Source organism: Colletotrichum orchidophilum, assembly GCF_001831195.1.
Source record: "Colletotrichum orchidophilum strain IMI 309357 chromosome Unknown Scaffold_2.1, whole genome shotgun sequence".
Classification (NCBI taxonomy): domain Eukaryota; kingdom Fungi; phylum Ascomycota; class Sordariomycetes; order Glomerellales; family Glomerellaceae; genus Colletotrichum; species Colletotrichum orchidophilum.
In genome coordinates, this window is record NW_019172958.1 from 48,136 (window position 1) to 71,019 (window position 22,884).

General features: G+C 52.4%; 8 protein-coding genes across 8 annotated transcripts; 5 read left to right on the forward strand and 3 right to left on the reverse strand.

The window, feature by feature from the left end:
- Positions 1-652: 652 nt before the first annotated feature.
- CORC01_00184 (uncharacterized protein) lies at positions 653-1,085 on the forward strand (the record flags this gene model as incomplete). Its single annotated transcript, XM_022611842.1, has 2 exons — positions 653-715; positions 879-1,085. 2 exons carry the CDS (start codon positions 653-655, stop codon positions 1,083-1,085), a joined length of 270 nt encoding a protein of 89 aa, XP_022481467.1.
- Positions 1,086-2,101: 1,016 nt separating this feature from the next.
- CORC01_00185 (uncharacterized protein) lies at positions 2,102-4,939 on the forward strand (the record flags this gene model as incomplete). The annotated part of the gene is made up of 4 exons (XM_022611843.1): positions 2,102-4,070; positions 4,134-4,407; positions 4,456-4,559; positions 4,614-4,939. The coding sequence occupies 4 exons, from the start codon at positions 2,102-2,104 to the stop codon at positions 4,937-4,939; spliced, it is 2,673 nt and encodes an 890-aa protein (XP_022481468.1).
- A 678-nt stretch (positions 4,940-5,617) lies between these two features.
- CORC01_00186 (uncharacterized protein) lies at positions 5,618-6,435 on the forward strand (the record flags this gene model as incomplete). Its single annotated transcript, XM_022611844.1, has 2 exons — positions 5,618-5,859; positions 5,934-6,435. The coding sequence occupies 2 exons, from the start codon at positions 5,618-5,620 to the stop codon at positions 6,433-6,435; spliced, it is 744 nt and encodes a 247-aa protein (XP_022481469.1).
- A 559-nt stretch (positions 6,436-6,994) lies between these two features.
- On the reverse strand, positions 6,995-8,089 carry CORC01_00187 (uncharacterized protein; the record flags this gene model as incomplete). Its single annotated transcript, XM_022611845.1, has 1 exon — positions 6,995-8,089. The coding sequence occupies one exon, from the start codon at positions 8,087-8,089 to the stop codon at positions 6,995-6,997; it is 1,095 nt and encodes a 364-aa protein (XP_022481470.1).
- Positions 8,090-12,956: 4,867 nt separating this feature from the next.
- Positions 12,957-14,642, forward strand: CORC01_00188 (F-box domain-containing protein; the record flags this gene model as incomplete). Its single annotated transcript, XM_022611846.1, has 2 exons — positions 12,957-13,324; positions 13,385-14,642. 2 exons carry the CDS (start codon positions 12,957-12,959, stop codon positions 14,640-14,642), a joined length of 1,626 nt encoding a protein of 541 aa, XP_022481471.1.
- Positions 14,643-15,221: 579 nt separating this feature from the next.
- On the reverse strand, positions 15,222-18,235 carry CORC01_00189 (uncharacterized protein; the record flags this gene model as incomplete). Its single annotated transcript, XM_022611847.1, has 3 exons — positions 15,222-17,920; positions 18,022-18,159; positions 18,220-18,235. 3 exons carry the CDS (start codon positions 18,233-18,235, stop codon positions 15,222-15,224), a joined length of 2,853 nt encoding a protein of 950 aa, XP_022481472.1.
- Positions 18,236-19,464: 1,229 nt separating this feature from the next.
- CORC01_00190 (V-ATPase subunit C) lies at positions 19,465-20,996 on the forward strand (the record flags this gene model as incomplete). The annotated part of the gene is made up of 5 exons (XM_022611848.1): positions 19,465-19,759; positions 19,846-19,940; positions 20,075-20,166; positions 20,240-20,732; positions 20,790-20,996. 5 exons carry the CDS (start codon positions 19,465-19,467, stop codon positions 20,994-20,996), a joined length of 1,182 nt encoding a protein of 393 aa, XP_022481473.1.
- Positions 20,997-21,179: 183 nt separating this feature from the next.
- CORC01_00191 (adenylylsulfate kinase) lies at positions 21,180-22,113 on the reverse strand (the record flags this gene model as incomplete). The annotated part of the gene is made up of 3 exons (XM_022611849.1): positions 21,180-21,551; positions 21,645-21,897; positions 22,106-22,113. 3 exons carry the CDS (start codon positions 22,111-22,113, stop codon positions 21,180-21,182), a joined length of 633 nt encoding a protein of 210 aa, XP_022481474.1.
- Between the last annotated feature and the right edge of the window lie 771 nt (positions 22,114-22,884).

Sequence of the window (22,884 nt, forward strand, 5' to 3'; positions counted from 1 at the left end):
CAGAGTTGACGAAAGGTGGTGGATGGGGAGCCGTGGTAGAAGGCGCATCTGAATCCCAAAGACAGCCCGCGCACTAGGTACCTAGAGAGGTCGGCAGAGACAACAGGTGAAGGTGGGACAGAAGGGAGTTGATTGGACGATGTGGGGCCAGTATTTTGGGTGGCTTAGTACCTAGTCCACTCTTCCCACCACAGATGCCGCCTGCCTGAGCAAGCCTTCAGGTAATGGAAGGTATCCGTACCTACCTTACCTTAAGTAAGATCCAATATCCGTACCTTCCACCTTCTTTTCTACCTTAGGTTCCCAGGCCACTGCACCATCATCACACAACTCTACCTATCCAGCTCTCCACCGGAGGTTGATATTTGACGCTTCCTGAAGGTTCGTGGATTACCCATCAGCACGTAGTATGTACGCAAACCTGAGGCCTCTTATTTACCCGTCCTTGCATAATTCCTCTTCTTTTCATGGGCGCATCGAGAGACATTCACGAAGTTGAGGTTCAATCCTGAAAGCAGCCTCTCGCTAACATGTCCATCATCCATCAAAGCCGCTCGAAACTTCGACGATTGGTGTGGTGTAGCGCAGCCGTTGGCGATCATCATGGTAGGCCCTCCTTCCTTGGACGCTCCTACGATTTAGCTGCTTAACAATGGATTGGAGGAAGGGTCAGAAAGAGGACTTGAAGGTGAACCCACCGTGCCATCCTCGTGCTGTAAGCCACTGTCCCACCCAGAGATCAACTCAATGGGAATCTGCCCTGACCCAGTTTGGTGCAGTGCGCAATTCAGGGTAGGTCTTCATCATCCTCTTTCTTACAGCTTCGTTGCTGTCGTGCAATGTCAAGTGCGAAACTGAGACAGCATCATCATGCCTAATTTGAGCTTACAGATTGCTTAACCAAGAACGGCTATAAGGAGGAGAAGTGCCAATCAGTGATTTTGTCCTTGTACGAGTGTTGTGAGGCTTTCTACCGGTCAAATGGGGAGAGCGCTGTGTCGGCCAGCTGTCCCAAGCCAGATCTACTTCGACTAAAACTTATGAGGTTACGCGAGGAATCGTGCGAACCCGCGTCGACCAATTAACCATCCGGGGGCGCCTGAAAAATGTACACTCTTCCATGTATATACGTTAACCCGAGTAGAGAAATCTGGCAACAATCAAGAAAGAGGGAGTTCTTCTAGGCATTCGTTGAGCGCGCTGAGAGACCCTTGGGTCTGAACAAGCATTGAGTGCTTATTCCGAGACTCTAATACAAAAGCCTTGACATTGAAGAGAAAAAAGAGAAAGAAATGGAAAAGAAAATTTCCAACAATGTGTATTGATAAAGGATATGGAAAGCGGGTCTGTACTGTGTCTCTATATCTGCAAACACAGTTCTTCAATGTAGTGATGGCGGCCTTTTGCACAGTGTTTGCTCTTGCCCCAAGATCTGACGCGACGCGCGCGCTACTACAAAGCGCACAGACCAGTTATGGGCTAGTCTACCTTTCACCCGGGACGTCTATTGCTCCCGCAGGCGTAAGGTGAAGCAGCCGCCTCATCGAGCTGCCGGCTGAGTTGTTTTCATATTTTTTTTCCCTTTCGGTAGGGGTGGGAGGTCCGATCAAAGGTCCCGATTCCGCTACGAAGGCCTGACTGCTCTAGACTGTTCTCTCTGTCTCAAGCGCCGAAACGTAGGAACTATTCCAACTCTGTAGAGGAACTGGATACGTTCTTGTGTGCTACAGGCTGAATAGGTTGCAGCTTCCAGCGCTGCGAAACATCTCAGGAAGTCATTCACAGTGCTAGATCCATGGCTTGACCCATCCACGCCCTGAAATCACATACACCCACAATTGCCCAGGACTTGTAAGCAGACGACTCACTGCATCAATTCAATTTGTTTAGAAATCTTGTTTCGGCTAACCACCGCGCACTAGGATCGCACCGGAAATCCATACCTACCCTGGTCCTATGCGCAACCTTGCTGACGACCGAAGATCGACCATTCCATATTGAAGTTAATGAGGCGACCAGCTACTTTCTGTCCTCAATTTGCGCAAACTTCCAATCGAGGTTCTCCTAGATTCCATTTCGTTTGACGATTCCATATTCGAAGATGGACGGAATTGGACCTGAAGTTGAAGTGTTCGCGAACATTCTCGACGATTGTCTCGCGGATCAAGGTACCGATGAGGACAAACGCGCAAGGGTCTTGGGGCTGGTAAACGCATACCACGACTATGCCGCCGAAAAGCTGTCGCAGTTGCGCGAACCACGCCGTCAGGGTTCAATTGGCGACAACGAAATGGACGTGGACGAGGAAGAAGAAGCAGAATCTGCGACAAGCTCAGAAGAGATTCGAGCGTGGCAGCAAGAGAGACAGACGTGGGATCTTATCCGTCGCCTGATTCCGATCAGACACTCTGTCCAAGACTTGACGAGCAAGCAAACTACGAACATTGGAGGTGATCTTTGGAAGGCATTTCTCGCAAACGATCAATCGGCCATGGAGAGGAAGGCTATTCTCGAATGGTTACAAGAGGGCGCGAGAGCTGGCTCCGACATCGACGACCTCGTTCGAGAACTGCAGCAAAACGCCGATAGAGGAGATATTATTGCCCACGGGTGGATACACACGAGGTCCGCCATCAAGCTGCAGAAGAGTGTGATTGGTTCTGCGCGCCCGCTTGACGTACATTTTCCCGAGGTTGCGCGCTCTCTCGTCAACTCTGACAGGGCGCCACTCGTTTCCGAGCTAGACCCAGACTCTGTGGTTAGACAGGGTCGGAAGTTGGAGCCACAGGATGAGTACTTTGAGAGGGCTATTTGGGTCGGCTGCTTCCAGCTTCTCCGACGGGGCTGCAGTTTAGAAGCTACGCGGGAGTGGTGCTTGGAGAGGACCGAAGTCTGGAGGGCTGTGTCCATGTCCGCCTTACCTCTCGCAAGTGGCAATGGGGAGACGAGCCTTGTCAAGGACCCTTCAGCGCTTGCACTTTGGAGACGCATGTGTTTTGCTCTTGCTCGTCAAGGCGGCAGCGATGATATTGAGAGAGCAGTTTATGGGGTGCTGTCAGGAGACATCCCTAGCGTGCAAAGAGTGTGCAAAACTTGGGACGACTTCATGTTCATGCATTACAACGCTCTGATTCGCACGCAGTTCGATGCTTTCCTTCTCAGCCAATGCTCCCCGGAAGTGTCAGCAACCATCCGCTCATCATTCGCCGCTTTCGACGCAGTTCAGTTCCACGGTGATGCTGCCACGTTGGAGCAGCGCTTGATCCACAACCTCGAGATAAGCCCGCACACGGGCAAGGAAGCCTTGGAACCTTCCAAAGCACTGCAGGCCGCCATTATTTCGAAAGACTTACAACGCCACTTCTACGAGCAAGGCGTTGCCATCACACAGAAAGCAAATTCAAAGGAGGCATCTGCGCTCATGCCCGACCATAGCTGCCGCAACATCGACGTAGTGGCGGAAAAGTTCGCCGACATCAAAAATCCTGATGGCCTGCGAGTAGCTGTTCATGCACTCATCATCTTTGATACACTCGATAAACTTGGGGGGTTGCAAGCGAACGCCGTAACCATGAGTTCGGATCATGATCGTCGTGAACTACAAGAAAACACGATTACACAGTACATCAGCCTCCTTCGTCTAGCAGGCTTGGAGGAATTGATTCCCTTGTATTGCTCTAGGCTTCATCCATCGAGAGCCTTCCAAGTGTTGAGCACAAACTTACTTCCCATCACCGACAGCGACGCTCGTCTAATCCAGCTCAGCCTCATTCGCAAAGCAGAGCTGGACGTTGTGGAGTTCGTCAAGGCGCAACCACGGTTCTTGTTCCAGAATATGGGCCCCAACACTGCTCAAGACCAAACAATGCGGGAGTTCCAGATCATGGACAATGGCCCGGCGTCTTTGAAGTACGGACGTTCCATCAAAACAGACTTCTTTGGGGAAGATCCCGAATCCATCGATCCGGTCGATGAACGATTGATCCGGTCAATGGAATGGCTGCTACTAGTCGACGAGGCCTGGCCCTATGTCTTCTCCATCGGTGTGGCGGTTTACAAGTATTTCCTGAGTATGAACCCGCTCTTTCCGAGTGAATGGCGTCTATCCGCTAACCAGACTCCGCATCGAACAGAAGCCATGCATTTGAATGCTGCCAGAAGCCTTGCGAACCGTGTACCATTCAGCAGCATTATGCGGACAAGCGAATCCTCTGAACAAGAAGAGAATGACCTCTGGTGGACAGAAGATGCAGAATTCTGGACTGACCAGGTCGAAGCTGCGGGTGCAATCAACCTTTCGCCAAGTCAAGTTGCATCGGACGCCAGGGTGTTACACGAACTTGAGTGTCTTGTGAGAGCCTTGGACACAATGGAAACTGTCGCTTCACTGGCGGAACTGTCAAGAGAGTATGTCACCCCGGTCTCGGGCCACTAACTCTTGCTGACCATTTGTAGGGACCCATCCGTCAAACGAGATTTCTGGACGAAGGTTGGCAACGAAGTCAAGTCTGCCAAAGCAAACGTGCGGCCACTGCTCAATGGTTGGCTGCTTGGTCAAGGTAATCCCCACCCCTTGCTTGCGTCCTCCAGTAAAACTAATGCGTTCCTGACAGACGATGAAGAGTTGAAAGCGTTGCGAGAGGCATACCTTCCTGAGACACTTCTCGCCTATGTCAGCACTCTTCATTTTGCCGGCACGGCGCTAACAAGAGATAACTTTTTGGAGTGTATGGAGCTGGCGGCCACCATTGCGGAGAAGGACTCGGATGTGGCAGCCTGCTTCACCAAGGCTGGGCGGATGAAGGAATTGGTTGAGTGTTTTGCTACCTGCAGCAAAGCTCTGGCAGTTGCCTCGGGCGAAAAGAAGGCGGCCAGTTCAAGCAGCAAGAAGCTACGTGAAATGGGGTGGTCTCGGGATCTTTGGTCCGTAAAGCACTGAATTAAATAGTTTATTGGCGAGTAAGCGGCTGTTAGGGATAGGGAACAGGCTGAGGCCGCCACTAGATATGTATTACGTCTATATGAGATTCAGTTGGCCACTCAGAGAGCCTTCGGCTGGGCAGTCTGGGTCCCTGATAGACCAAGGGTCAATCGGCCGAGAAGCTGATTAATGCACGGGTCGTAGCAGTTAGATCGAGACATTAAAAATGCACAAATAAAGAGTATAATAGTAAGGGGAGAGAAAACTCGGGGTTTTCTTGACTTTGTGAAATATTTGCGATAAGTAGGTCACATTAATACTGATAAATTAATGTATACCTTTGGAACTGTAATATATAACATGAGTTTGACTACTTAATAAGTGATTAAATAAGTGCTTAGTAATGAGCATGTTCCCTTTAGTAGGAGCAAGTGGATTTGAGTAACACGCGGGGTGCACTGCCACCCGGTACAGGTAAGGTTCCTATCCGTACTTCAACGTCATTAAGCCCCAGCCACATCGCATACTGTACCACCAAGCTGTTGACCGAGCGCTGTCAACATCTCGTTATCCGTATGAAGTAATTTGAACGGCCTACCGGATTTTCCTGCCCTGTGGCTCGAAATCTTTCGCGGTACTTAACTATTGGTTTGTCGTGGCAAAGCATTTGTTCGGCTGCGTGCTTGTATCGACATCATGCATGATCCACCACCACCTGTACTTCCACCCAAGCCGGGCAGCCACGACACAAGTCGTATCGGCACGCCGATTATGGTCAACTCACCCTGGCCAGGCACCGGTGTTGGGCCTGATGCGGAGAGTGCAGGTGGGAGCCGTTCGAACCAGGTCACTCAGCCTGCCGGGCTCGAAATTGCCCGACCCGGGCCCGTGCCAGACCCGGGTGAACAGTGGCTTCCCAAGGTGTTGCAGGACAAGGCGTACGTTCTTGGTCATGGCAGTAACATCACCTGCCATTGTCTTCTTCCTCTTGGCTGATTGATGATGGTTCTAGGAAACATGATCTCGCTGATATAGCGACGAATGTGGACCTCCTCAACGCCCTGACACATGCACCAAGTGCGATCCATCCATCTCTCTCATCATCTCACAAAGCCCTTCAAGCGGCGTTGACCGAGAATCTTGAGCTTGCGTCGCGGCTTGTCGAGCTCGAGACTCGTCTGGCCCTCCAGCGGTCCACAACGCAGGCCCAGCTTCTTTCGACGCATGCACTCGAGCGCCAATGGCGGCAGAAGCAATCCGACATGGATCACGCTTTAGCACCCTTCTCCCCGGCTGCCATGTACCAACGTTTGGGGCAAGGTGTCCATGAGCAGGCATCTGTGTGCCACGTCCTAGAGGAGAGCTTCATCGATGGGGAGGGAGATGGCGCGTATGCCTCAGAGAGAGAAACGTTGGACTGGATCAAGAGATATCGGGATGCCAAGGTGCTTTACAATCTCCGGCAAGAGAGGAAGGAGCGGTGGGATGAGGGCCGCGTTGGGGGCTGGAGGTGAACCTGTACGAGTCCAGAAACTGGTGTGTGGAGTTTCAGGTGAAGGTGATTTGAGAATACGGCAATGTAGACCGCCAGAGAGGAGTACCGGACGGATTGACGGCATTCGGCGATATGGAGGAACGGTAAATAGCACACGACTATTACAACTATTCAACGCTGATACTTCTCTCCTGGTGTCTTATGTTCTTCTCCAGTGTCAGTATCAGTGGCGCCAGCGCAAATTTCCACATCTTGCTAGCAGACGTCCGAAAGAAACAGCTTACGAATGAGGGATGAGACCAGATGTTTCGGAACAGTAGCATAGAAATTGAATATATGCCACGCCAAAATATGTACAGATAGACCCTATGCTGCGCAGCATGGGTCCTATCAGAGTGTTATTTGTGGCTTACACATGAATAAGTGCTATGTCCCTGACTGACATCTCTTTCTGGCTAAAAGAAGAGATGAGAAATGTGAAGATAGATCACAGCCCCCATGCCCCTTTGACATCATCGTCGGGGCAACCAGAGCGGAAACCTGCCAGCCCAGTAGTGGACTAGGAGCGACTGCCATCTTCAGACGAGGCTGAAGGGACTCCGTTTCATCTCAGGATTACGAGGGCTCATCGGAAGTGCAAAAAGCTCCTCCTCCTGGTCCTGATCTTGCTGTCTCGGATGAAGACTGCTTCCGCCAAGCATGGCATCCAACGATGCCGAACCTCCCAGAGATGAATTCTCGGTTGTCGTCTCCCGCGCAGAGCTCGAGAAGGAGCGCAAAACCATGTCACTAGAGGCGGGCGAGAAGGATTTGGGCCGAGGATGGGCATTCTTGTCTATGAGTCGCAAGTCAGTCGTGATTAGTCGAGAAGTAGGAAAGCCTCCAACAGGCGTCTCACCAGCCGACCCAGCAATCAAATCAGCTGCAGAAGTCGCGAGTTTTAGCCCCTCCAGCTTCTTTCCCAGTCTACCACCGACAAGGGGTTGAGGTGAGATGGGGCTTGGTAGAGCTTGTGATGCGGACATCGTCCGGCCCCCGACGGCAGCTTTCTTCGGAGTGATACCAAAGTAAGTGACGATCCATTGCTGCTCTTGGAGCACCATTTCTAGGCCGACGCTTTCGGGGTTTGTCGTCATCTCGGCATCGATCTCTTCTTGGAGTTCACTTAGTCTTTTCTTGGCCCAGATGGTGTGAAGAACCCCGCGTGTCCCAGCATCTAGCTCACTGGCACCCAGGGCTGGCGGGAAGATGGCGGGAAGGGGATTGATGGCGATGGTGGTGCCGTCATGACGAGTAATGTTAACGATGGGAGGGACGAATGCACCTGGGGGGAGTAGGAAGTATACACGCTTATGTGTTCCTTCAAAGTCATCGCTCGATGGAAGATAATTTGCCTTGCCATTCCACGATACTTCCCAAGCCTTGGATGGCGGCGCCGAGATTTTGGATGTTGTCAGAGAGAAAGTTGGCGACAGCGAGAGATCCCATTCAACCATGAGGATCTTGGTGCCTTCGTTGCCCTTGCCTGACTCGAACTCGAATCGGGCAAGGGCAAAGGGCGTAGGGCTGGCGGCAGAATCGGGATCGATGCCTGCCAGCCGACCGGGAAGTTGCGTTCCAGCCGACGGCAATTGAGGTGGTAGTGAAGCCCGTGTGCTATCCAGGGTCTCCATATCTCTATCTCCGGCCGGTTTTGACCCGATGGTGGTCCGGTAGGAGATCCGGCTGAGGTGGGTTTCTCGGGCACGATGCGGTGCGGGGCCGGGTGATTTGTGGCCTGCTCAAGTACCATAGCTCGGCAGACTCTGTTCATGCATTGCGCACTTCTCCTTCAGCGCCGGACAGGAAAAGCGGAGGGTCTGTCGGACACTGTAGCGGCCAGTAGAAACAGTCCGTCAGGTCTGAGTGTACAATGATAATTGCTTGCAGCGCGTCGAGTGAGACGGGAGTTTCGGTTGGTTCACGGACAACGTGCTCGGATGAAGGCGAAGGTTTCGAAACGGAGGAAAGCAATGGAATGCTTGCACTGGTAGAAAGAACTTGGCACAACGACGTGACTAGAATGAGATCAACGGAGAAAGTACGTACGTAGACTTGGCGATATATGGGATGCGGCGACGGGAAAGGAGATGGATGCAACTCGACCACGGACGGTTGTGGTTGAAGCAGGTGATACCAAGAATACTCAGTTGGCATTTGTAAATGCATAGAGCATTTGTTACATTTTGAGCAATAGAATGACGAGGCAAGGCAGTGAAACAGTCTGGCGAGAAATGAAGACGACTAAGCAGTCCAACGACGCGCTAGAGGCAAATAGGCTTGTGATATCCCAAGTTACCTTGATAAGCATTAAGAAGCGCCTGGCCGCCCAGCCTTTAGCAAGTGCGGCAGGTTCACTCAAATTGATAGAGCCCTGCTAGTGATGAATGTTCTGGGCTCCCTATTCGTAGAAGATGAGATCCAAGATTGAGGAAATGTCCATACCGGAAGTGCACTACCACATGATAGTTGTGCCAAAGATAACGTGTCACAACGACGTTTTTTTTATCTTAAAAAGGATTGACCAGCAATCAGTGGATGCTGTAAGCGTGTTATACGTGAATATGCAATATGGAGTATTTGGCTTTTATGAGGGATAGGAGTAGGCGCAGAGATAAAGTGCCATAAGAAACATCTCCACCTCTGCCCACTCTGGGAGCAGAAGAAGTCTAGAAGATGGCATGTAGGTACGAGTACCGGTAGATGGCAATGACCAGTGGGGTGCGTTTCTGCGTCCATCCCGGTGCAGCTTCGAGAGCGGAGGAAACGCGGAGTAATGTAGAGGGGATGGAGCACACTTGCAATACTTGTGATTTGGTGAAAAAGCTGGAGCAGATCGAAAGGGGAGTCACCAGTGCCAGTGATAACGGAGGAAATCGCACAAGTACACGGGGGATACACGGGGGATTCTCGGCCGATATCGATGTCCACGGTTGGAGACTGGCCAGGGAAAATGGCTCCGTGGCTCCCCAACACAACAAAGTAGGTAGCCACATGTGAGCTAGGAGCGGATCGAATAATTGTACCTACTCCCGGAAAACGACCTGAAAGGTCGGGGGACACTGGGGAGAAATTATCGGCTGTGACGAATGCGGAGGGGACAGAAAGGCCGCGGTAGGCCCGAGGTGCGCTCCACCACGCCATCTCGATTTTCTGATGCCTGGTACGGGGCACTTTATTACTTGCTTACCTGAGATAGGCAGTTAGGCATCTTGGCATCTAAAGCACCTTAGAAGAACCTGAGGAAGGACCTTAGGCATCACCCAAGCACCCCTACGCACTTCCCCGGTATTTAACTAGTTGTACACTCCAGCCCAGCCCAGCCCAGCCCAGCTAAGCGTGTACGTCTCTCCCCACCCCCGTCCAACGCTGCTTGTTCATCCGAGACAGCGCCTAGCCGCTTGGGTAGGTTCCATCGCTTCAACTTCGGCCACTTCGGTCCAATCTACCGCGTTCCAACTCCCAAGCGCCAAGGATCCATGCTTTATTCATAGCCAACCATGACATACAGATACATTAGTATTCATTGTTCTAGTTGGTAGACCTTGACTTGATATGGCATGCGGTATAAAGGGTAAGGTACAGTACGGACGGGTGCACATATACATCTCCAAGGACCTTCCAAGGGAAGTCTGGCGGTAGTGACACCGAAGGTGAGACACGTTTAGTGTATAACCTACAAGATAAACAGTGTGCTTTTTACATACCTACGAATACCTTAGCTTACTTAGCCAGGTGCCTTATACTTAGCTTCTGTGGGTAGGTACTAGGTAGTGCCTCCCGAGTGCTTGCTTTGTGGCGCCCGCGGGGCCATGCCACCCGTAAATGGTAAAGGCGTGGAAAACACTGAGCCCGGATCGATGGCGCCGGCGATACCCGCTGGCCCTCTCATTCCAGCCGGCTGAATTATGAGAACGAGGCGAAACATGGGGAATCATTAAGGATAGCAAGATTGTGAAAGTGAACTTGAACTGGCCGACATCTTTTTGGCGCACGCCAGGCGATTGATATCTCTGCCAATCTGTACATTGCAGTCTGGTCCCTCAACTTACCCCTCTGGTCCTCCAGCCAAACCCATCGACAGACAGGCCGTCAGGAGTCAGGACTGATGGCTGTCGAAGAGTAGGGTTCTAGACTGGACATGTACCAGATGATGCATTTGATATATGACTGTCTCGGGCGTACTTTGCAATCGGCCCTGGACATCGGTGCAGGGAGGTCTAGGGCAGCTCATCTTCCATCAGCAGTAGACGTAGGCAGGTATCGACGCGATTGGATGCACTGAGTGGATGGGGAGCGACGGACACGGTACTGATCGGGAGTCAACGGTGGGGACGAGAATTGAGGTGGCGCGAAAGCATCTGTCGTTCAGAGCTTCTACTGTGACGTCCTACCACCTCGCTGGGAAGCCATCACGAAGATGGTGCTAGAGTGAGGCATAACAACATCGTACAATGATAACTTGCTGAGTGCGCCAGCAAGTCTGGCGTGTCGGGCTTTGCAACACGAAGAAGCCAATTAAACAAAAGCGGGAACAGGACTTCGCTTGGATCTCCCTTCGGCTTCTCTGCTAGATCACTTGTACGACCCAAGGCATGGATGGCTATGAGTGCATAATACGTTGCGCCCGCTGGACTTAGCCGTGAGGCATCACCCACCTGGTGCGGGACGATGGCCGACAGGTGCCCGTTTCCACTGGCGAACCAAAAGCTGCTTTGTCGCAGGTCGTTGATGGCAGAGGTATTGTTTGCTCCGAAGATTGGAAGTCGGCGGAAGTTGGCGCGGCATCGGGCGGGTTCAACTCTAGGTATCCGGGCTCGACGCTCGACGACGGGATGGGAAGTGGAGACGGGCAAGCGCCATATGGCCCGTATAACAGCCGAGCAAAGGAAGTCCGATGTTGAACATGCCGTGTACGTACCTATCTCGCCGATGAAGAGATTACCATTGTGACAGTCGCAATTGCAGTTGCGATTGGAGTCAAGAAGTGTAGTTCGTATGGCAAGATGGTGAAATTGGAGTCGGGGAAGGTCATAAGGTATTTAGGCCGGAGTCGGAGGGCAAGGGGATTGGGAAGTAAAAAAAAAAAAACCACCACCATACATTGTAGTAACTCGATAGGAAGCATGCGACTTACAACTTCCAAGTTACCAGGATGTGGGGGTGGAAAGCTTCGTCCGCGCACTTTTACGGTGCTTTGCTCGGCCGCTCTCTCGCGCTTCCGCCGCCTACGTTCGTTGTTGTACTGTGGTGGTAAAGGACTAGACACACGGTAATGTACCCATAATTGATAAATGGGGTGAAGTACGTAGGTACCTACCTAACTACTGCGCTCCTGCACGCTTCTCTGGGCTCTACAGGATACCTACCTCCACGGCCCTTGCTTTTCCGAAGACCCAGTGGAACCAGTCAACGCCGCGGACCACAGTGCCAGAAGCCGCATCGGGATCATCAACACCCCCCAGACCAGCAGGTGCCCTTCCTCACCTGGACCTCCACTAATTCGCCGCACATACCGCCGGGCCACCCAGATTCAGCGAACGGCCGATCCCTCTCTCGCTTTGCATCTATGTCGCCTCAGTTCCTGACCTGCACACCTGCTGCTCCCGTTGCCTTTTCTTTACCTAATCTCATCATCCGTCACCTTACCTGCGTCTGAGGAAAGAGTCTGTCTACCTCAGCCTCCCCTTGTACGAATACCTACCGTAAGATCCCATCCCCGAAGTAGGCTTGACTATACGCGCGCCGCCCAAAGAAAGTTGCTACCGGGGCACTCTCCACCCAGCAAGGAACCTGACTGCACCACCACCGCCTTTCTCCCTCTACCATACTGCCTTCCAGAGAGCGACCCAACCTTGACGGGCCTACCTAGCACCCTCTCTGTCCCTCTGTCCATCTGTGCCCCCTCCCTCCTCCTCCTCCATTTCCTTCTCGCACCTCACATCCCGACCAACTTCGAGCACCACGTCCAAAACGTCACCACCCCGTCCGTCCTGTATCCCTACACCACCATCGTTCGCCTTTCGTCTCCTTGTTCGACTCGTCTTCATCGCCTACTCTCATTGACAATCTTTCCTCCGGCGTCGATCCGTACCCCTCGGCCCATCTCGCCAGACATCGGGTCTCGACGCCTTGCATTGCCATTATCGTTGGTCATCGCCCGTCGCCCGTCGCCCGTCGCCCGTCGCCCGTCGCCCGTCGCCCGTCGACCTCACGACCTCGCAAACCACCCTCCAAGATACTATCCCAATCGAAGCTGGGTGGAAGCCTGGACAAGAAAATCACTGCTTACGACATTTCTTTGCCTCCAAGACATCGTCGATTTCCTCCAATGTTCAGCCATGTTTGAGCCGCCAATGCCAGGCATAGTCGACTCTCCGATTTCCGCCCGTCGTTAACCCACTATTCTGTACACAGCGTTCCTCGACCACATGCTGGACTTCCTCGACATTGTTTTCTCTTACTGCAGGCAGAGGCATCGTCTAGTGCGATAGCATGAACATGGATCCGCCACACATCACCGAGTTCGCTTCCGAGCGCTACTTCAGCAAACTCAACCAGCTCAATGAGACGCCTGCTACCCGCGAAGCCCAGTACCTTCACCAATTTCGCAATCCTCAGACGCCTTCCTCTCAACCACATCCCTCCCCGCCGATATCGTCCCAGTCAACCTCTACCTTTATTCTGCCGTTACGGACGTCCAAGTCAAATGAAGGCAATGTTGAGACCCCCCGGTCATCAGACCAGAAGCGTCCCGAGAAGAGCCGGCTGTTCAGTCTGAGATCCAAGGTCTCGATCCTCCAAAACAAGGCATTAGCACCTCAACCAGACTACCGTGAACAGAATACGGCGTTTGTGAAGTCAAAGACGTTAGCCATCCCTCCAAAGTCGAACTTGAATTGCTGCCACCAGTTCTAACATATAACTAGGCAATCCCTTGGCCAGTTGTTCCTCGCCCTACCTACTGAGCTTCAGATTCAAGTCATTTCTTCGCTGCCACTGACAGACGTCTTGAATCTTCGCAGGGTCTCGAAATCGTGGCACGCTATTGTGACATTGAACGAGGCGCCCATCGTTCGACATCATCTGGAACGTCACATCCCGGCATACGCCTTGCGTTTATACCCATCTAGCGACCCGACTGCCGCTAGTTTTCATCATTTGTGTGGCTTGTGGCATCGGTTACATGTCGCCGCGAAATTGTCATACCTGATGTGCGAGTGGATCACTAAGGAGATCTTCCTCCGAACAACAGAATCACAACGTCTAGAGTTCGCTCCTCAACATGAACGTATGCGCCGACGCCTGATCCCGCTACTTTTCACCTTGTTTCATTTCTTCGAAACGTACCGAAAGCTGCATTTACAACACATTCTCGACCACAATGGTCATGGCTTGCTGCACGAGCCATTCACACTGAACCCAATCGAAGCTCGGATCATGAACATGTACGACGATCAGACGCTTTTGCGGGTTCATCAAGTCTTCCCTCTGGTCATTTCATCATTTTGCCGACGGTTACGCCCACCATCTTATGCCGGTCGCGTTGAACGATCATTGCGAGGCTACTTGAAGGAAAGGCCTCCAGATGAGGTTCACGTTGCCATTCTCTGCGTTGGAGGCTTGCGGCAAGTGGAGAGACTTTGGGAGATCAAGGGATACAACAGTAGAAGGGGAGCTGTTGATGTTTGGTACAACTGTGTCGCAAAAGACCCGATCGACCCGACCCCAAAACAGCGACGAGGCATCATGGGCATGGGCCGAAAAAAGTCATCGATTTCAGTCAAAGATTACGCCAAATCGACGCACCAGGACGGAATTTCAACGCGACGCACTTCTCGGGGATCTTTAGAAGACCCAGTTGATTCCGACACGAATTTAGTATTCAACACAAGCCTAGCGGCTGGCATGCCCATGGGGCCGCTGGAGCGTGAGCACGTCCGACACGTACTAGCTGACCTCCCTAACTTACAAGAAATCTGGCTCAAAACTGCGGAAGCTGTGATACTGGAACGGGGTATTGTTGGGCGTACCCAGGACATCAAACGCAACGCACAAGTAATGTTGGAATTAATTCGCGATGATGGCATGGATGAGGAGGACGAGTGGTGTTACGGACGAAGTACACCAGAATCAATTCGTCCTCCGCTCGAAGCGATAGACGAAGATGCTATGGACGGCGCATGAGAATGGCGTGGTGTGTTGAGCATTTAAGGGCGTTAAGGTCGGCCTGAAACTTGGCCCAGTGGAACCCAAGCGGTTGTCTTTTGATATTTGACTTTTACAATGTTCTACTTTGTCAGGGCCAGCATGGAGAGGGGTGCAATAACTAGGATTTGGATAAAGATACCAACATTAAACTGTCTTCATAGTCCTTTTATTGTCTTGTAATATCCAGGACCGGCGTTTGCGGGATTCATTTACCCTCAGCAGAGTCAACCTATCGATTTTCGGAGCAACACGCCTTTCGAATCCACGTCTGTCTCAGATCGTCTCATTACTTGTTGTCCTGGCACAAAGCGAGGTAGGAAGTTAGTAAGACCGGGTCTCCGTATCGGGCGACAGCCAAAACGCATCATGTTATAAAAGAATAGCTTAGGGCAAGCCTACTGTTGCGAACTGAGACAGCCGATGTGAGGATTTAGCCTGAGCCCTTGCTACCAGCCATCGTGACGACTGTGAGAGGCAGTTGCAGGAAATTGCCAATGCCACGATGCCCCCAATGGCGATGCAAGAGACGCTCATTGCAGCTACCTCTGTCTTTATCTAGTGACGTCTCAAAGTATGATACATGCGTTCTCTCATTGCAGATTCCGTCATGCCGCCATCAAAAGACGACTGGCCTAAGCTTGACGAGCCATATGTCGGGTTCATGTTGGGTGATGCACGCTGCATCTCCGCATCGTTGACATTGTACTGTGTCGGATTTACTGTTAAGCTGGTTTGGCTAGCTGTGTCTAGCCCCGCCATGTCCAGAAATGCCGAGTCGGGATAGTCTTGGAAAGACGACATCCCAGTGTTCTGCGTTGGGTGATCCTGTCGTGCATGGAACGTAGAATTCTGATGCTGCAAAGGGCGCGACGTCGAAGTCCGGTAATTGTCTTCTCGCATGGTCGCGGATACGGTCATATGAGTGCTGTACGCAGGTGGCTGAACACCCACTAACCCGTGATACTCTCCGTCACGTGTAGACGCTGTATAGTTGTCCCCGTTTTGGTCTAGTGTTGGCGGAATTTGGCCGGTAACTGAGCTGCTAAGGCGATGCTGGCTGCCATTCGGTAGGTTGCGTGAAGCTGGCTGGTGTTGCTCTTGCTGACGAAAGAGACGTTGCTGCTGTTGCCCCTGAGCCGGTCCATCTTGGTTGTACATGCCGTGCCTTGATGACACGTTCAAGGAGTAGGAATCAGTTGTCTCAATCCTTTCAGCTTCTCGCCCGGCGGGTGAGGTTCTTAGGCTTTGGCTATATCCAAGCAGCGGGTCAGATTGAGCTTGCTGCGAGTTGAGATGGAGCGGGGATCGGTTTGTAGAAGCGGTTATGTGGTTTCTCGACCTCTGCAAATTGGAATTATCGGCATCCATAAGGCTGCCGTTGCGAAGGTCTACTCGCGTTGGCTCTGTTGATTGTGGCCCGCGTTGGCCTTGCTGTCCAGTCTGACTGTTATGGCTAGCTTGCGTCATTCGGCTGTTTGTAGGAACATCTTGGTGCGGCTCTTTATAAACCTTCTGTCTCTTGGTCACTGGCTGATGGGTAAGCGTGCCATCCTGACCTTGTGAGCCTTGAGACCGGGTCACCTGCGGCGATGGGAGGTTCTCGCTAGTAATAGCAGTAAGCCCACCGGCGGGGTTTGGGCTAGAAGGCGAGGCAGCTATCAACGGATCATTGTTAGAACTGCTGATTTTGCCTTCTTGAGAAGCTTTCCGTTTACGCATTGCGACTGTGGAGACCTCACTGGCTTGTGGCTTAATCGCAGCGGATTCGCTAGCAGTCTCCGACACCAACCGAGAAGCCAAGCTTATTTGAGTACCAGGTCTCTGCTCGTGCTGTAGGTCTCGCGTGGGTGATACGGAAAAAGCAACAGACGGCGGCTGAGCGGAAGCACCCAATGCAGCGGACTGCGGCCCATCCCGTTTGTCATTTGCAGTCAACACAGACGATGTCGGATGAGATTGAGAGCCAGGTACAGGTGCCGGTTCTTTCGGGCGATTCTTGGATCCCTTAGGACGACCAGGGCCCCCTTTGCGTTTCTTAACGAGCGGCACTCCGAGCTCGCTAGGGCCGGCCGAAGTGCTCAAGTGTACGGACATGCTTGAAGATCCGGGAGGATCAACAGCCATTCGCTGGACAGAGAGACCTGTCGTTGTGCTCTCAAATGCATCATTCGTCTTCTCATGGGTATCATGAGTCAAAGGTGTCTTATCTTTTGGTCGGTTTTTCGAGCCTTTGGGTCTACCTCTTCGCTTAGGGGTCGGCGTGATGGTAGGGGTCTGAACGGAGCCGGATCCCGGCATTCCGCCGGGAGCACCTGGGCCGCATACTGCCCGACTGGATACTGGAGTCGTGACCACTCGCTCGATGTCCCCTTGCGAAGCGTCCCTGTCAGTGTCTGCGACGGTGTCATCAATATCGACCCAGCTATCATCCATCGCAAACCTCTCCACCATATCATCGCCGGCACTGTTGTCCGATGCTATTTCTGCTGCACGAGCTCCTGAAGCCAGTCGCTGCCCAACAAGGTCAACCTGTTTGCCCTTGGCATTTCTGCTTCCTTTGGGACGACCGCGTGGTCGTCTCAGATTCGCTTGCCGTGCGCTCGGTATTGATTCTTGACCGAGAGCCGGAAAGATCTCAGCCAGCCAGCCAACAAACAGAGACCCAGGCCCATTCGCCTCGGCGCTGACCGGAAAGGATCCGCCGGGCGATGTGTGCTCGTTGGCAATGCCGCCAAAAAAATTCAGTGCCTTGCATAGCTGGTCAACAACCAAATCGGGATGCAGGCTTCGCAACAGAGTCAGGAGTCGAGCTCGTTCAGCTATCGTCTCGGCAGCCGTGAGTGGCGAGGCCCTCCCCCGGGCCGTTTTCCAGACTGTCTCCCGGACTGCATTGAGCTGCAGTGCGTTGAGCTGCGGTGGTGCGTCGAACTGCGGCGGACTATTTGAGGCCTGACCTTCTGGTCGATAGACAAATTTACTCCGTCTGATAGGAATGTAACGGTCTGTTTGGGCCAGTCTGGCTGCAAGCTGCGTTCCCTCACTCGTGCGTTTGGCTGCTGCATCGCGCTCCCGAATTTCGTTGGTGGTGGTGAGGTCTATATGCATAACTCCAAAGTTTCCTTTCCTCGCGTCTGTTTTGCCCTTCAGCTTACTAGGCACAGGGTTACGGACACGTCCATCTCTGTAAAGGCCCGGGACGTCATCTTGGACCGGCGGACCAGTATGTTGTAAGACACCAAACCCATTCACTGCGTCTATATCGCGAATATTAGCAATGCCCTGGTAGTGATCTTAATCGAGCAGCCGATGAATAGTAGCATCGGACGGATAGGTATGGTCGACAAACCTCTCTCACCCGTGAGGCCTAGTGCAGGGATTCGCGGTGCAGAACCATTGCGGATGCCAGTGCCAACAACGGTATCGGTGCCGGCAGCGGTAGAGGTATCGGCAAGAAATGTGGGCGGCGCCGCGGGTTTCGAGGTTTGAGGAGATGCTTTGCAGGCTACGGTTAGCCAGGGCACAGGAAACAGGTCGCCAAATGCTCAACGCCTACCTGCAGTTGTAGCCATAGCTATGGGCGACAGTCGCATCACAGATTGAGCATCATCCCTCAAGAAGAAGACCGAAACGCAGCCGTACCTCTGTGGCTTTCTCACCACAGGGAGGAATGCTGCTTAGCCCTTGGTCTGGCTGGCGATGGGTATGTATGCTTCTACTCGCGATAGCTAGAGGGCATCACGAAACCTTGACTGGATCACCGAGGCAACTCGACAGCATGCGATATTTTGCCGAGTCAGCTTCTCTTTTTGATAATCCGTCGGTGCGAGCTGATCGTCATCGTTGTTCGATTCGGCCGAGGTAAGGATTCAGATTGCAACAAAGCGAGAAATACTCGATCGTTCAGGGCCACCGATTGTAGATAAATTGGTAGTACCTAGGTAGCGAAAGCTGGCGGTGCAAATTCGCAACGAATGAAGAACGAAAAACAACAAATGAAACCACAACCGGCCGGGCGATACAGAAATTACTCTCTGTAGAGACGCAAGTGGCTGTCCGAATTGAGGAGATATGGCGTGAGCATCGGGACGTCGAGCGCAGAGGTTAAGTCAGTGTATCAGCAGCGGCCAATGTAAAGTAAAGCGGCAGCTACTTACCTAGCTGGAGGTATTCACATCAGACCCGCTGGCTGCCTATCACCGACTGATGCACCACCACCTACCTGCTCGTCGTCGGTGACTAATGCGGCCCACTGGCAGTACCTGTCTAGTATCTTTACAGGTAATGTATCTTACTCCGTGCCTCTCTTACCTCAGGTAGGCATTCGCACCTGATGACGGTCTGCGTACCTACCTTATCCCCTTCGCAGCTAACAACCTTTGCTTACCCTAGGGGCTACATGAGCCCAGTACCTACCTTAGCCCAGTGGTTTGCAGCTTAGCACTCAAGCCTCTCCTCCACTAATACTACCTCAGGCAGTACTGCTCTCCATTCCGCCCCAGTCCTCAAATCCCACCTTCAAACCTAGCTACCCATGTCCGATTTCCCTGCTGTATTAGTTCACATTGTCATTGCTCATTAGTGGGTGCTCCTCGACCCCGACCTCCAGGTAAATTGACAGCCTCTCGTCTTTTCTATATTGCATCGGCCGACGTCCAGCTAATCCCGCCTACCTTCCGGCAGCTATCTCAACACCACTTATTGACCTTACCTCACCTTGCTGACCTGGACCTTCCAAGGCTTTGATTTAACGAAACGCATGGATAGCTAGCTAACCAGCGTCCGACCCAGATCGAAAAGCATGTCGACCAAGTACGCCCTCGTTTCTCTGCCTCTTGGCATCTTCGATTCTGGCGACAGAGAAGACGCCATCTCCTCGTTGAGCGCTACCATTTCCGCCGAGAATGGTAGTGTTCGCTCATTCAGCATCCCCGATTTCAAAATCGGCACCTTGGACGCCTTGGTTCAACAAGCCGACGACCTGGCCAAGTTAGAGTCCACCTGCGAGGCTGTCGTTGCCAAAGTCGCCGACTCGTTGAAATCAATCCTCGATGGTGACGAAGACAAAATCTCCCAGCAGAAGATGGTCAACGACAGTGAGAAACGTCCAGGGCGCCACGTCGTCGCTGCTGCCCGTTCCAAAAACCCCTTGTACGTGTCGCTAAAGGCATTTGTGTCTTAGAGCCCACCGATCAATACGTCAACTCGTTTTCCTGGAACAAGATCCGCTACCGCGCCGACAAACCTTTGAGCGAAATCGTCGATACATTGCAAAAGGTATGTGGAGAGAGGGTGCGCGGGGGCCAACATTTTTAGGGGGGAACTTTGCCTGAATGCCCCTGTCTCGCGTTTGACATCAACGTGGGCTGCAATCCTGAGAGTGAGACCACAAAAGGCTGATGAGCCACTAGGAACTTGTCACCACCGATAACGATGTCAAGAGCAAGTTCAACCAGTATAACTCAGTCAAGACAAACTTCACCACGCTTCAGCGCAAGCAGACGTACGTATTTCTCCCAATGCTCGCACTTTCTTCTTGCCCTACAACAAATCGATAGCTGATAGCGGCATCGCAGTGGCAACCTTGCGACAAAGTCCCTCACTCCCATCGTTGATCCGGCACTCCTCATCCAGGATTCGGAATACCTAGAGACGCACTTAATTGTCGTGCCGAACAATGCAAAGAAGGATTTCTTGAAGAGTTACGAGACATTGGCACCGATGGTGGTCCCCCGATCTGCTGTGCAGGTTGCGACGGACGAAGAGTTCACCTTGTATGCCGCCACATCCTTCAAAAAACACAGTGCCGAGTTTCTCGCGAAATGTCGCGAGCAAAAATGGACTCCGCGTCAATACAAGTATGTCGAGGGCGGAAAGGAAGAGGAGCAGCGTGAGCTTGATCGGGTGGCTCGGGAAGAGAAGAAGACGTGGGGAGAGGCTCTGAGAATCGGCCGGACAGGCTGGAGCGAGAGCGTCATGATCTGGCTTCATGTGCTCGCGTTGCGCGTGTTCGTTGAGGCTGTTCTCCGCTACGGACTTCCGCTCGATTATGTCAGTGTTCTTATCAAGGTCAGCACTTCTATTCCGAGTTTGAATAATCGCACAAGGTGCTAACGCGGTGGATAGACGAATTCGAAGCTAGTCAAGAAGGTCAAGACAGCACTTGATTCCAATTACTCATATCTAGGAGGCAATGCTTTTGGTAGAGACAAGCGCGGGAAAATCACCAAAGACGACGCAGCACTGTCATCCGAGATGGCTGCGGTTGGTCTTGGTGGAGGCGAGGGTCACGAGTACACGGCCTACGTTTACTACGAATTTGATTTCTCTTAAATGCATGGGCCTCAGTGGTTGCGGCGTGGCGGTAGCAGATACTCCAGCGCTTGAGACTTGGAGCTTTGTACTGAAGACGCGTAGTATATTTAGAAGAAGGCTCTGGCTATGGCCGGTCGGCAATTCCTAGTCGTAGAACAAGATGAGAGCATGCCACCCATGCAATCGAAGAACTGCTATACATTAGGTTGTTTTACTTGCAGTAATGAGACCCTCCTTGATCAGCCAATCGGCAATCTGTGCCACGCACTCCTCGACACTCGATTTGTCGGTCCTAATGACAATTTCCGGCTTCTCAGGCGCCTCATAGGGGGCCGAGATGCCGGTGAAATCCTTGATCTCTCCCGCCCTAGCCTTCTTGTATAGACCCTTGGGGTCACGCTGCTCGGCAACCTCGAGGGGCACGTCGACAAATACCTCGATGAATGGAATGGCGTCGTCACTGTTCTGGCTCGTCTGACTATGCAGCTCGCGAGCTACTTGGCGGTCGGCGCGGTAGGGCGAGATAAAGGAGGTAATAGCGACAGTTGAAGAATCAGCAAACAGTTTGGCAACCTGCGGGCGCATTAGATGAACACTCAATCAAGAACGGACGTGCTTTGGTTCAGAGAAAGATACTATGCATAGGATGAGAGGAAGTGGCCATACCTCAGCAATGCGACGGATGTTCTCGTTGCGGTCTTTCTCAGAGAACCCAAGATCCTTGTTCAGACCAAAGCGAACATTATCACCGTCCAGACGGTAAGCGGCAACTCCCAGGTGCAGAAGGTGCTGCTCTAGGGCGGTAGCTACTGTAGACTTGCCAGAGGCGGAGAGGCCCGTCAGCCAGAGGGTGAAACCACGCTGGCCGCGCAGCTGGTTGCGCTCAGAGCGCGAGAGTGAGGGGTGCCATGTAATGTTGCTGTTGTATCGGAGGACATACGTCAGTCAATTTGTTTGTGATTCAGCCGGCCGTCAAATGGCAGGTGTCGGATAAAGAGCCAGTGATTTGTATTTGTCGCAAGCTGGCGGAATGACTGCCGGGTTGACGGGCGAGAGCATAGGGAAATTCAAGGAGGTGCAACTTCGTCTCCTCAAGGCGGAACTTGATAGTGAAGCTTCGAACTTACGTGGCCATAGTGGATTCAATTGGGTATCTGGTGGTAAGGACTACAGAAGAATGGTGTTGAGGAAATTTAGCTCTGTAATGGAGACGGGCGCAGCGGCAACAACCGCTTTTACATATATATACACAGATGCGCGCGCACACGACTATCACGACAACGGACCGAGTAGGGTAGTTGGTTGCTTCTCACCCCACCTCCTTCCCCTCCTTTCCACCCTCCCCCTCTCTCTTTCACTTTACAAGCTTAGATCAAAGAGAAGTCAGTGTCAAACGAGGTACCCAGCACACTCGAATACCGCAGAATAGAGAGCGGCGTCACAGGAGAGGTACTTACCCGGCTTGGGCCTTATCCGCATGTAGGTAGGCACGCAGGATAAGAAAAATTCACTGGAATCCGCAGTACGGATACTGCGCCGCGCGATGGCGTCAGATCGGCTAGAGGTGGATCATCGCTTAGAGGGACTTAGCGCGTCAGAGGTCTTGAATCTAGGTTTCTTACCCACTACGAGCTGCTACCGACTCCCGCTCCGCTCCCGGATGCCGCGGCGCGCTTCCCGTCGGTGCCGAAGCTTCTCCGACTTCCCCAATGACCTCCCTTCGCTATGGTAGGATGATTGTGTACATTGTCATAGCCACTTTTTAAATCTTTCTTCAATTTTCTGCCGACAATTATACCTCTTCGCCGACGATATAATTTCACTTGCAAGCTACCTATCTAACCACTTTGAGCCCCATGGTCATCTGTAGTCTACCTATCATACCTTATGTTGCTACCTCTGTCGA